Genomic DNA, 14,802 nt, shown 5'->3' with positions numbered 1-14,802 from the left:
TCATTATTATTAGCACATATGTATATTAGGAACGCAATAATAAAATATATAATAATGTTATATAATTTATGTAACACGTTTCAAGTGTTTCCATTGCGTATTAATTCGTGGTATAAGCTGCTACATTGCTAAAAATATAACTATTACGAAAACTTCCCTGGGTGTACCGACGATAACGATCCTTAGTAAACCATTGACAATAATAATATATTGACTCCGTATTTTGAGAATCCGTCCGTTGTTTTAGTTATCGACGATTAACAAATGGTGATCGTTTTCAAGGAAAATTAAATATTATTTATATTTTATTTGGAAACGAGGTGCGCCACGAATGAGTAATCGGTATTATGTTAGCTTGTCGCGTACTCGCGTATGTAATTTATAAATTGTAATTTTGTTGAAAATAGTAAACACCTCAACCGCACTCCTACAGTCCTACATGTCACGTCAGCAATAAACAAATAAACATGAATAAACGTCAAAAATTGTCCATATCGGACTTTTTCAATAAAAAGAAAAACAATAACCAAGGTAATTAAAACACTTTAGTTTAATAATAAATCATAGACGTGCGCAGATTCCTGTTACCGGTGTACTTTTATTTTTTTTTTGATAATCCACCCTCATAAATCCCGCCTTAAAAAAAAAAAAGTAGAAATAAAATTTATTAGAAAAACTGATGTACAATCTGATTATCAATGAACGTCAGTCCCGGCTATTTTTATTTTTTGGTAATTTGATAAAATTTATAAAAAAAACTTGATTTTCCAAAAAAAGTTATTAGCCCTTTTTACTTAAGTACCTAGTACCTACCTAAAAAAAAAGTTAATAAATACAGTTAAAAGTTCCTTAAATTTTTTTGGTCATACATTTTAAAGCAATACATATACATAACTATGATAAAAATAATTATTATTTAACTCTCAGCAAATCTTAGTCCTAAAAATAATGTGACGGGATGAAATAAATTATTTGACTAATATTAAACTTCAAATATTAAAATTAATATTGACAAAAAAAAATTAATATACTAATTACAGAGTAACATTTATAATCTATAAATTTAATATTTACTTTTTGTAGGCAACAGTAAAATACATGAATTATTTTAAATTGAAAGTTTATTGATTAATTAATTTTATCATGTGGCTATATATTTACATTTTAGATTTTAAATTTGCTAGACGTGTTGCTGTGTTGATAGAATTAATACAAATAAATACCTATTAGTATTGTTTATTATTTGTTATAGATATCTGTGTTAATCATTAGATATATTTAATTATTTATATTGTAGATGCATTTAGGTGGTGGGGGGGACAAAGTCCCCCACGGTTTTTTTTAGATTAATTTGCTTTGGAACGCTAATTGTTCAGCTACATTTAGAGTCCACCTTTATTTTTTTTTCCAATTCAACCACTGGTTATAGCTAATACAATGAGCAACATAATATTTTAGTTTATACCAAATGGATATATATTTCGTAAATGTTGAAATAAATTGTAAATCTACACATTTTTATATAACATATTTTAAAAAAATGAATCGTTAAAACATTTGATAAGTATCTGCTTTACAACTGATACACAATTAACTAATTTAAATAGGTAGGTATTACTATCAGTATAACAATAATTTCAATTAAATTTAAATTATATATAAATGATTCGAAGGGAATCACTAAAAAAATTCAATAAACTGAACTGAATTAAGAGAGTCGATTAATTTAACTGAATTATATTTCCCATCCCAAGTATGAATCTGTGTAGGACGAATCTGTTTTGATAAAAATGTCAGTCCTTCACTCAGTTTGAGATAGACTATCTTAAACCATAATACCTGTTATCAATCTGATATCAATACACCTTGTATTAAACTAATAACAATTTTACTCCGTTAGTGCTAACAGAATATTTAAAGTTTTAATAATAATATTTTTTAGACTTTTATATAATATATCAATATTCTCTACAGAGTACAGAAGTATCTAAACAATTTCTACACAATCAACTTTCATTAACATATTATTATACTTAGGTTCAATTTGTTCATAATCGAAAAATATTTCCTCATCAGGGTAAAATGGTAAGTAAAATATTAACATTGAATTTCAACGAATTATTATTTTCTTTAATATTATTGGATATCTTTATTTAGTCTGGAAATAATGAAGATGTTTTTCATCGTACTGGTTCATTTCGTCGTGTTATGCCTCCCGGAAATGATACTACAGGTGTTAGTGGTATTGCAGTCAAATCAGCCAATCGAAATAACTCTTATATAAATGCAAGTTATATTCCTTTCTTTCTAGAATATACCCTCATGTCTGAATTGTAAGTAATAATTTGATGTGCCTATATATATGCACAATTAGGAGATAAAATTAACCTTTTTTAAATCCTTGTGAAATATTTTACCTTGATATAAATTTATTAGTATGTAATTAAATTTAAAATTGATATATAATACAAATTATTATTAGCCCTAATATTTGAACTATAATATTTATTATTTTCATTAAATTCAGAAAGTATCTAAACATTATCTATAAATAATTACTATATGAATGTTTTCACATTATGGTATATAATATTCAAATATATAGTGTATATAATTAAAAAAATTAACATAATATGGTTAGGTTTGTGATTATAAAAATGTCAATACTACTAAGAAGATATTGTATTACTATTTTCATACAAGTTTAACAATATTATAATTTTTGCTATCTATTTTCAGCAATATTTTGAGCAAAAAGTTATTGCCTGGAGTTTATGTTATACCAGCTGCAAAAACTCCATTTAGTAAGAAAATATTGTATGATACATTTTGTTATAAATTTTTTTAATAATATATATTTTACATTTAATATTAGTTTGGTATGGAGTAATTTTTCCAAGGTATGGACCTTATAAAAATGGAGTTTTCCGTTTTCGTATACATATAGATAGCAATTGGCCTGATTGCAATTGTCCTAAAGTGATAATTGAAACACCTATTTTTCATCCTCTTGTAAACCCTGTTACTGGGGAAATGAGTATTCAAAATCATTTTCCTGAATGGAAGAAAGGAGTTAGCCGTATTTGGCATGTAATTGATCATGTTTTAAAGTGTTTTTATGATATACCTAGAACTAAGACTCCTGAAAACCCAGAAGCCGCTGAATTGTAATTATAATTTGTAGAATAATTTACATTTTGGGTAGATAATTTATCAATATATGTACATTTATAGATTGAAAATAGATAATGAAAAATATATGAAAAAATGTGTAGACTGTGTTGAACAAAGTCAAGTTGATATTTATAAGCAACCAAATCATTCTGAGAATAATGATCCAAATTACTTACATTTTGATCATTTTAATGAAGAAATTCATGGAACAATTAGGCGTTCATGGTTACAACAAAAAGTATGTATTCTTATAAAAAAAATGATTTTCCTATATTTTACTTTGTTTTCAAATCATTTTGAAATTTCAGTAAAATTTATCGTTGCTTGATTTTTTATGGTTAATCATTAATATCATTATTATTAATGATTATATTTAAATATTTATATTATTTTATTATTTTAATTATTTGTGTTTAAATAATATATATTATATTTATCTGCTTAACTAGGAAAATGATAGTAGAAATCAACCTTTATCTTGGGTACAACCTGGATCCTTAGAACCATTTTCTCGACCAAATACATGAATCTGATGATAATAACTTACCTAAAGTATTAATATTTATTTATAATTGTAAAATATATTTGTTGTAAATAAAGTATTATGAATATTTAAAATTAAGTGTCTTAATAGAACGTTTTCTTTATATATATATGTCCATATCACGTTTACACAGGTTTTTATTTCTGTTGTACACGATGCTCGAATTGAGAAATATAAAGTTGGATAGTTAACAATTTAAAAACTGTGTTTCAAGAGTAAAATAACTTAACAGAGACCTGTGGGGGTTCTTTATACTATACCTACAAATCCATACTGGCCTATAGTGTATACACAATATTGCACATTAAACTTCAATTATATAAGCCTTCTACACTATTGAAAATGTTTAAAATTAAGGCCTTTTAAAACAAGATACATGTTAGCCTATTCGAACCAGTCTGGCACTGCAGTCACCACCATCTTATCTGAATTTCGAATTCTACATTTTAACTGTACAAATTTTTAATATCTATTGATCTTATCTTATATGCAGGGCTCATAAGTTCATGCATTTGCTAGTTTTTTTTGCTACATTGGAAAACATCCTAAATGAGATACAAATCTGTTTCATAACAATGATAGGTAATAAAAATCTAAAGTTTAATAGAGCATATTTTGTGTGTATTGGCTTATTTGACATATAGTTGATTTTATCGAGTTATTAGTGCATATTGTTTTATGTAAATTCAGCAAAATCGTTTTTCGTGGAAGTTGAAAAAAAATTAGATCAATAAATGCTTAAATTAATTCTTATTTACTTTTCCGAACATGTTTACAAAATTTTAGTATTTTACCAGTATTTTTATTTTTGTATGACTCTATTTTATAAGTACCACGGAAACAATGTTAATGCGCATCCAACCACCCTCTTCCTATTAACGAGGGCATTATAATCTATAATTTATTTTCATCGCAACGTGTGTTCATATGTTAATAATTTTAATAAAATGTAATCGAAGAAATAAAATGTACATTTTAAAAATATGAATGGATAGTACTTATTATTTTAAAAAAAAATGCATATATATATATTTTTTTCGTTCATAGTTAAAGATTTTAAATGCATATAAATGCATATTTTATCAAATATTAATACATTATTACATACTTATTTATGCGTTTTTTAGTGCATGAACTTACAAGCCCTGCTTTTATTTATTAGATACCATACAATATGTTATAGTCAACCATGAAGAAGAATAAAAGTTATATTCCAATAAAAAAAAAATCCTAATTGGAATTATCGTCAATTTTCTAGTTACATTTGATTACATGTAAAACAAAAGTTATAAGTACAAAAAAAATTTTTGTCAACTCTTGTTCTTAGCATTTATTTACAGATTTTAAAACTAATTACTTAATAGCTTCTAAGTTTATGCGACAAATTCTAAATTCAGATTTTATGGTGATAAATAAGCTAGTATTATCTATGGTCTTTATTTATGGTCTTTGAAAGGAAAATTGTTGGACCAGTGAAAAACAGAGAAACGGCTGAGTGGAGAATATGAAAAAATAATGAATTGGAAAGTGTATTTAAAAAAGAAAAGAATAGTAAATACAATTAGAAACCGAAGAATTCAGTGGACCGGACACGCTAGATGAAGCTAAAAAAACATAAAAAGGATGACTATGGGCGAGAACCCAGTTGGTAAAGACCACTAGGGAGACCTCGATTAAGGTGAGAAGAAATGATAAAAATAGACGTGTTTACACTGAATGGAGGACCTGATTGGAAAGCACGAGCTTTGAATGGAGAAAGCTGGAGAATTGGATGTGTAATGGGATGGTCTTAATGGCTGATAAACCCCAAAGAAAAAGAAGAACCTATCTATCTATATGTGTATATATATAAATGTGAAAATGGAATATTTATCAAGCATGTCCTCTGAAACTACTCATTTGATTATCTCGATTTTTTTTTTTTTTTAATGAACGAGTTCATTGCAAAGCGGGTTTTAGATTTAATTTATATTCTATAAGTTAATAGAGTAATTATTTAGGTATTTATAATGGTTTATTTGTCAATACCTCACGGTGCAACGTAGCAATAAAAGCACATTCGTCTGGATTGTACGTCCAAACTATTGATTAAACCACCGATGGACAGCTAATTAAAAAGTTTTTAACCATATTAGCACAAGAAACTTGCTACTATTCCTATGTTAAAATATGAAGGAAATTGACGTCCCCATATTTTATTTTATTATTTGCCTGTAGTAATAGGTAACATAACCCAACATAATAAGAAGCATTTATTTTCATGAATAAACCTGATGGTTAAGATAATATTAAATTATAATACTAAAATACATTATTATTCTAATAATTATAAATTGTTTTGATGATATAGGGTGTAAAACCTTTTCAACCTTTTTAACAATGCAGCATATTTTATATATGTATATAGATACACTGTTTACAGTCTATAAAGGATTAATTATTATGAATTTTGTAAAAAAAAACCTATAATGCCCATCAATAGTTTTTTTATATACAGTAGAATTCGTTTAAGACGCTTTCAAAAGGACCAGGTAAAAAAAAAGTAGAAAAACAAGAATTCGTCTTACGCGGGAAAAACAAAAAATTGACAAATAAAAATTGTCCATAAATTATGAATTTTTTATTATGATTGTATTTATATTATATTATTATTATTACAAGTATACTAATACGTACGAGTATATACTTATTATTAAATTTTATTTTTATTATTTCATATTACATGTTATCTTAAAATTTACATTTACACATACCAATAAATTACATACTTTATTTCACATTAAAAAAATTATCAATTTTTGTTTGTTTTGAATTTATTACTTTTTGAATAGAGCAAGTTTTCAACTTAAATAAGGTTTAGTAATGTTTCATCTACATTGTCAAAAGATGAAATTAATCGTCTTAGTTTATTTATTTGTTTGTCCTCTATGCATTCCTAAACTACTGGACCGATTGCGACGAAATTTGGTACAGAAATATATTAGACCTATGGGTAGGAGATAAGCCCCCAAAAAAAATAAAAAAAGATAGGCCCAACCCCGGGAGTCGCTCAAACAAACATTTTGAGATTTACGATGGAAATTTTTGTTTATAGATGATTGTTATAATAATATTATTTAGTGCGAAAGATTTTATTATCCCTGAATTTGTTATTATTATTTTTTATTATTTATTTCCATGGCACGTGCGTCTATGGGATTAAAATGAATTAAAAAAAAAAATGAATTAATGCCACCGCACATTTTAACATTAAAATTTGGCGTGCTCATTGAATAATAAGAAATTTCAATCCACCACGATACTGTAATGGTACCAGGCTTACAGTGAAAAAGTTGATGAACAACATTATCGAAACTACAATTTATTGAGAACCATTGCTAGAGGGGATGTATATGTTAAAATCCCATTTTCCATTTACATTTAGAAGAATCCTAGAGATCTGACACTAACGCAGATTTAAATTAACAAAGAGTAAAAAAAAAAATACAACGTAAGTAAATAATACTTTTTGCAGACAATAAAATAGTAAGAGCATACATTAGTATAGTAAATTTTATGTTAATTTTTAAATTATGTGACTGAAGAATTTAACATTTTATAACAGTCATAAATTATCACTTACATTTTTTTCAACATTTACAACACGTAACGACATTAATCATAGAAACGCTTTATATTTATACAAATATTTTTTAGTGTGAATTGACGATAAAAATGAATTTCGACATTTTATAACGGTATTAAGCTACGGCCTCGTTTACCCGATTCTTGATCATTTTTAGCCCCGAATTGGCTGCTTTTGTTGGCAAAACAACAACTATATAGTGCTCTACTATTATTATCAAATTAAAATGTCAATCTTATATACAATATCGAGTAGTATTCATAGGCTTAAAAGGAGGCAATCATATGATTAAATCATTTGGCACAAAAATACTTTTTGTTAAATCTAAAATATAGGTTGTGTATAATATTCATTCCAATTTTAAATTACGAACAGTTGTATCATAAATAGTTTTGTATTTCTTGTTTTTAGTTTTGATCAGAAAATAACTGCTGTAATATGAATTATCATAGATAATAATTATGTACGTATCTTTAAAGTTGCTTTGATTAAAATTAAATATTCATCTACCGATTACTTAATTACTAATAATTACACAGTGTATACAATAATTTTCCATTTCCTATTATTAAATTTTGTTCACGGTTTATTATAGAGACTTTAAAATATAATATTTAGTATATGGTTAAATTTTATTTTAAAATATGTTGCATTTTATTTATACTGGCTAAATATTTTTTTAGAACTATTCAATTATGGCTTACGAACGGTACAATTTGGCACTGATGCTGTGATATTAGGGTTAACATAACATTATAATTGCTTTAAGTTCTGGACAATTACGTTGGTGGATGGTGGTTGTACTTAATATTTATTTTTAAATAGTTCCGTTTCCATAAAATAAAGTAAATTTTAAATTTTGAAAAATATTTTTCAATATGCGAGTAAAATTTATAACTTATAAGTAGGTACTTAAAATAATAAAATAACAAAGCAACATTTAACATTTATGTACTGAAATTATCAATACAAAATTTATGATTTATTTTTTTACGTTTTTAAGGTTAAAAAAAAATTACATAAACTAATGAATAATATTAAATTACATAAATTATAAACAAAATTCTCGAAAGCCAAATAATGTAGTAATAGTATACTTAGATGGATAAAAATCGTGATAATAATAATAATTTATGAGTAGATATAATATAATCTTTCTATCGCAGTCTTGATTTTTCTTATCGCAACTTTATTTTCTTCAATTTTTAAGTCATATCAAATTTTAGATACAATCTAACTCAGTTTTCAATTTTTAATTTTTTAGGTCATATTTAACATATTTTTTACGACTATAGTATTTCATAATCAAAAATCTCCCATTTTTTCTTTAAGTTAAATTTCTTTCATTTCTTAGCGCACTGACAAAACAACTGAAGATTTCTTATTTTTCACTGAGCACAACTAAGATTTCCCCTAACACTTCAGCAGCCGAAGAAAGTTCTAACGTAGTCTTATAAATTTAAATTTTTAATCAAGATTTTATTATTTTTCATTTTATATTGATTTAAAAAAAAAATTAATTTTTATTGGTACCTATATAAGTTATACAGCATTTATATTAAAATTGTTCTTCCTTAAATAAATCACATATAAAAATACTTATAAGCACGCCAAAAATTTGTAAATGTGATTGTATATTAATTGTAAAATTTAAACTTAAATGACATTGTAAAAATATTATGCTGTATTGACACAATTAAATAAAAAAAAAATAAAAAAATGTAATTAAAGTTTTTCTACATAAACATTTTCTATTGCACTTCAAAAATGTATATATATTTCTTTAGATTTCAGTAATTGTATATTATATAAAAATATCATAATTTTACCTTTTACAAAAACATTAAAATAATTAATACATAAAAAAATCAATGGACAAATAAAATATATCATCTTCATTATACACCCTGTAATCATAATCAAAATCATTATAATTAAGAGATTTTTAATAATTAAATTCTTCTATGAAAAATGGTAATTGAAAGAAATTTTTCAAGTTTTCAATCTCTCTTATATCTGCTCATTTATATTTCATGCAAAGTTTCAAGATTTTTAAATACTCTTATAAATTTAAAGACAAATACCAAATACAGATAATCAATATTTTATCCATAAGTATCTTTGAATTGACTCCCAGTAATATATTGTTGAATTGGTTCCCTGCATTTTTTTTTCAGAAATATATTGGTTACAATATATTGTTATTAATAATTTAAATTTATACTATATTTCCTGGAATAGTTGACGTAAGTTACATACAAAATTGTGTTTTGATTCTTAATTTTAATACAAGGTTTATGGTGTTACGTGCATATCTGTTTTGTAGTTACATAGAGAGCTGAATATTTAAATACATCTTTTTTTTAAAACAAAATTATTGTACAAAGATAATAAAAAAATCTTACAACAGTGTAGAACAAATAATAATAATTAAATAATAAAAAATTAAAACATCAGCAATTATTAAGCTGAATGCTTTGTTATTTAAAAAAAATGCATTAATGTCACCGCACGTTCTAACATTAAAATTTGGCGTGCTCATTGAATAATATGAAATATTAATCCTCCACGATACTGTGACGGTACCAAGCTTTCAGTGAAAAAGTTGATGAACAAAATTATCGAAACTACAATTTGTTGAGAACCATTGCTAGAGGGGATATATATGGTATTCTGGTTTTTTTTTTAATATGTATTCTTTACAATACAGAAGGAACACCCAAAATATATTTTTATTTAAACTCATTACTGGTACGATTAATTGTCCATTCCTTGTCAGTTTAAAATACCATCAATGAATACGTGAATTAAGGATTTGTTCTACTTAAAAAATATTAAAAAAAATATATTAGAAACCTCCCCAATAAACATTTTAATGGTAGTAGATAATGCAACCGTTATTGATATTCTTAATCATGTTAATGTAGATACACTCAGATGACATTTAAAATAAAAAAGAAAATAATTCAAATCTTGTATAATTCTTGTTATTTTTAAAATTTTAAATTAATGTTGAATATGTTTTTTTATTAATTATTATATTATTTTCATAAATATTTTCGTAATGTCATTAATATTGATTTTTAATTTTTGTTAGTGTTGCAATACTTAAATTATATTTAAAATCAAAAAGATTACTTTTAAATTGTTATTTTTAAATTATTGTAGTATATATTATTTATTAATTAGTATACTATACCGTTATTATAAATATTATTGTAAATGGAGTTGATTCCGTAATAAAGAATATTATTATTATTATTATAGTATACCTACTATAATAATAATGTTTAAATACTATTTCGCTAAAAACATGTACTTTATTCAAATTTTAAAATTTTTGACGTTTCAGCAGTTTGCGCTTTGCCCTGCGATTTGTGCCTATGACCATATTAGATATACAATCAAGTCGCGATAACTCGAACCTCGATAACTCGAAAAACTTGACAACTCGAGTTGTGTTTTATTCCCCTAAAAAATTCTTCCCCTATAAATTAATTAGATATCTCGAAATGAATTTTTATCCCCTTTCAACTTCGAGCTATCGCGACTCGACTGTATTAAACTTTTTATTATTTATCCCAACGCCATTAATTATCATTTTTATTTTGCTTAATAACAAAAAGATTTAAATAATATCTAATAGTTTTAATATTATTAAAATAATTATGAAAATACCTTCAAAGTTTTAAGGCATTCACAAATTCCATCAATGTTTGTTTGCAACACAAAAATGTTGTGTTTACTTTTTTATAATTTATCTTATCATGAGTATATGCTTGGAATTAATAGACAACAATTATACCATATTCGATTTTAAGGAGTTTTATATAGGCAATTTTAACATTATATTGCACAGTGAAAAAACTATAAGACCTATAAAAACCTTAATATTTTAACAGTTAATATACCCAGAGGTGGAACTAGAAATTTTTACGCCCGGGGAAAATGTTAAAATTACGCCCTATCATAGACCAATAATCAAATTCTCTTCTCGAGAATTTTTTTCTAATAATAATAAACAATCATACTTAATGAGTTTTAACCTAATATCAGTATTTAACAAAATTAAAAATATCAAATTAGTTATTAATTATTAAAAAATTAAACCCTCTAAAATTTCACGCCTGGGGATGAATCCCCATCTTCCACCCCCTAGTTCCGCCCTTGAATATACCTCTATGATTATGTTAACGCCATCCTAAAATACCTATATACAAACACGTATAATAATGTTATCTTTATCTTGGCAAAGTTTGGTTTTTGAACAACTGTTATAGCCCACATGACAGTGATTCTCCCAACACATGTTTTTAGACTTCAAAAATGTTATGTAGCGTGGAAACTAAACTGATGCAACAACAAAATTGAAGTTCTTGGATCAAATAAAATCATTATTCGGTAAAATCGAAATTGACTCAACAAGATATAAAAATTTATACTAATGAAATGACAAAAAATTTTGAAAAAAAAACTATTGAATAAAATCTAGGTACTAGTATTATTTAGTAATAAGTTGGAAAATTGCTTTTTATTGTTTCGTAAGAATCTATTTCTATATTTTATCCTTAATCTGTGTATACTTGTAAATAAGTCTAATCACAGTTTCAGTAATTTGATAACAAAGAAGAAATGTGAATTGATATTTTAAATTTATAATAAGATAAAAATGTGATCTATTACATCTTAATTTTACCTTAGACTTCAGTTTATGTTTGATCAGAATGGACATTTTTTAGACTTTATTATTAATAAATTGTATAAAAATAATTTTAACTTACTTTTTTTTTTTTATTTACATACTAAAAATTATTTCAGAAACCATTTTTTTCCTATAATTGATTATCATAGGCATAATGGGCAAGTCTGTTTTCGACCAATACCGTACTCTTCCCTTTTCGGCCGATTTACTTTTCGACCAAATTTAAAATAAGCCGATTCCCTTTTCGACCAAAACAAAAATATATATAATAAATTTAAAATAATAAAATAATGATATACAATGTTTGATTATGATGGATATTATTACAATATATTAATGACGATTCAGGGTTTTACTTACGTAGTGAGGTTTTAGGTTCACATATAGAGCATAATCCCATTTGCAACAGTATAAAGATTTGTATAAAAACTAGGTTAGCCTTAGACTATAATTCCCCTTGGGGAGAAGCCTCATCACCCCGATAAGTGCCACGCAGTGGCATTCGAGTTTGTGAGTGGAGCCGGTAGGCGTAACGAGCGAAGTCCTAAAATTTTTAAAATGAAAGTTCCGATTTTCAAAAAAAAAGCAAATAATTACGATAAAAGATCAAAAATAGATACAAAATATCGCTCTTTTATATTAATATTTTAATAATTAGGTATTGACAAAAATTGTACATCATTATTTTATTATTTTAAATTTATTATATAAATTTTTATTTTGATCGAAAAGGGAATCGGCCTATTTTAAATTTTTTCGAAAAGTGAATCGATCGAAAAGGGAAGGGTACGTTTTTGGTCGAAAATGGCCATGCCCAGTATAATCACGATTATAATAAAATTGCATCGATGTAGCTCAGTACACAATATGAATTCTAAAATATCATCAATAATAGCATAACAAGTATAACGAGTAAATGTAAAGAACTTGATTATAAAATAATATGAATAAAAAAAAGCATTCAAATTCCGCATCAATTTAATTGTTATTTGCTTTATATTTTAATTTTAGCACATCACACTTAGTTTCAGCTTTTTAGAATGGTTTCTACGTATAAAACGAAAAATTATATTTTTGCAAGCGTGTATATTTGGATAGTTTTAGAGATAATCGAACAGAAGTAACAATTTACACAAATAGAATTACATTTCAGAATAGCTTACACAATAGATATACGTGCAATGATAAAAAATGGCCGAAAAAGGGAGTATATATTAGCGAAGACGGAAAATATTATTTTTGATTATATTCTAATTTTATTTAAATTTTTTTTAACGTCGTATTCTGAGTTATCGAACCAGTGGTTGAACCGTAGGGGAACTGATTATGCGTACTATTTTCTTCAAAAACCATGCCCATACTAATTATACCATATTATTTATATGGAGCCCAGCGTTTTGTTTTTTTATAAAAGCAATGTCGGGTCTAAAGTAAAGTAATAATTCCCTTGTTACTCAAATCATTCCAACCCGTGCATAATAATATATTAAAAAAAATGTTTGGTAACCTATTCCACCTTCGGGGGTTTTTTCATCCACAATCCGATTGTTAATCTCGACAGGTAGTTGGTCTGATGACGCGACACCGGCACTTAGTCCGCGCACCTATTAAGTCTCACGCGATGCCGGGCTCACGGTAGCGGGGTAGTAGAACAACAGCGGCAGCGCCTACTGCAGCAGTGCGAAGTATAAACGTGCGTACACACATGCATCGCGGGGCTCCGATCTATTTCGAGCGTAACCCCGCGCGACAGCTTTGTATTTCTGGCTGGCCGTCCTACAACTTTTACTAGCTAACAACTTAAAAATACATCGTCCCAACGCTAAAATTCGATTATATGAACGAGATAACAAAAGGGACTAATATTATACTCGCGCGCCCGCGCGTACAAGACACGAAATTTGTGGCCAAAAAAAAAAATAAATAAATAAATAAATAAAAAAAATCAAACATATTACACATGAACGTGAACGATGTGCAGAGTTTTATAAATACAATATATAGTTGGACTGCGGTGGTGGCGCAACTAAGTGGGATGTTTTAAACGTCTGGACGTCATACCCCTCGTAACATAATTTTGAATATTTCATTCGACGAAATATTATAATAATTAATGGAAAAAAGTTTCCTATTTATTTCCCAATGTTTATAATACATAAAAACTGAGTCAATATTTGTAATATGTAATACTTTTTTAAAATGTCATTGTACATTTGATAAAAATTACTAAAACTACCATATTACATGTGATATGGATTTACGATATTTTTTTTTTCAATCTATAGTCGAATGGTTGTACAAACACCACTAAAGGAGAGCTGGCGAACTCACATATTGTGCCAGGACCAAGAGCGCTGATTGCGTAAGGGTGCAAAATCGTATACTTCAAACGTATTTATTTTATTTTTATTTATACATATTACACGTTATTATTTGCTTGTAATTTTCATAGGGTATAAATGCGTTTTAAATTAAAAACAATTGTATTTTTTTTTTTATTGAAATTTCTATTCAACGAATTTATTTTTAAAGAACTTTCAAGTTTGTTAAATAGAGGTTCGACTGTTTATAATTTGTTGGTGTAATGATTTAAGCTGTATAATACCGTCGCTGCTAAATAATAATAGCAGCAGTGATAGTAATTAGTAGTAGACACTAGACAAGAGTAGTAGTAGAGTAGTATTAGTAGTATTAGTAGTATTAGTAGTATTAGTAGTAGTAGTAGTAGTAGTAGTAGTAGTAGTAGTAGTAGTAGTA

The 14,802-nt window shown here is 26.2% G+C and overlaps 1 protein-coding gene across 1 annotated transcript; it reads left to right on the top strand.

Annotated features, from left to right (window-relative positions):
* The first annotated feature begins 1,878 nt into the window (after positions 1 to 1,878).
* Positions 1,879 to 3,796, top strand: LOC112687668 (AKT-interacting protein-like). Its single transcript, XM_025560517.1, has 6 exons — positions 1,879 to 2,085; positions 2,158 to 2,333; positions 2,740 to 2,804; positions 2,876 to 3,167; positions 3,235 to 3,412; positions 3,624 to 3,796. The coding sequence occupies exons 1-6, from the start codon at positions 2,083 to 2,085 to the stop codon at positions 3,699 to 3,701; spliced, it is 792 nt and encodes a 263-aa protein (XP_025416302.1). The 5' UTR covers positions 1,879 to 2,082; the 3' UTR covers positions 3,702 to 3,796.
* The last annotated feature ends 11,006 nt before the right edge of the window (positions 3,797 to 14,802 follow it).

The sequence above is a fragment of the Sipha flava genome, unplaced genomic scaffold (assembly GCF_003268045.1).
Source record: "Sipha flava isolate LNK unplaced genomic scaffold, YSA_version1 35a_pilon_pilon, whole genome shotgun sequence".
Classification (NCBI taxonomy): domain Eukaryota; kingdom Metazoa; phylum Arthropoda; class Insecta; order Hemiptera; family Aphididae; genus Sipha; species Sipha flava.
This window is presented reverse-complemented; position numbering and strand designations above follow the sequence as displayed.

Coding starts and splice junctions, on each gene's coding strand:
- LOC112687668 (XM_025560517.1), top strand. Junction 3,168..3,234: donor AACCCAGAAGCCGCTGAATT/GTAATTATAATT, acceptor GTACATTTATAG/ATTGAAAATAGATAATGAAA. Junction 3,413..3,623: donor GTTCATGGTTACAACAAAAA/GTATGTATTCTT, acceptor CTGCTTAACTAG/GAAAATGATAGTAGAAATCA.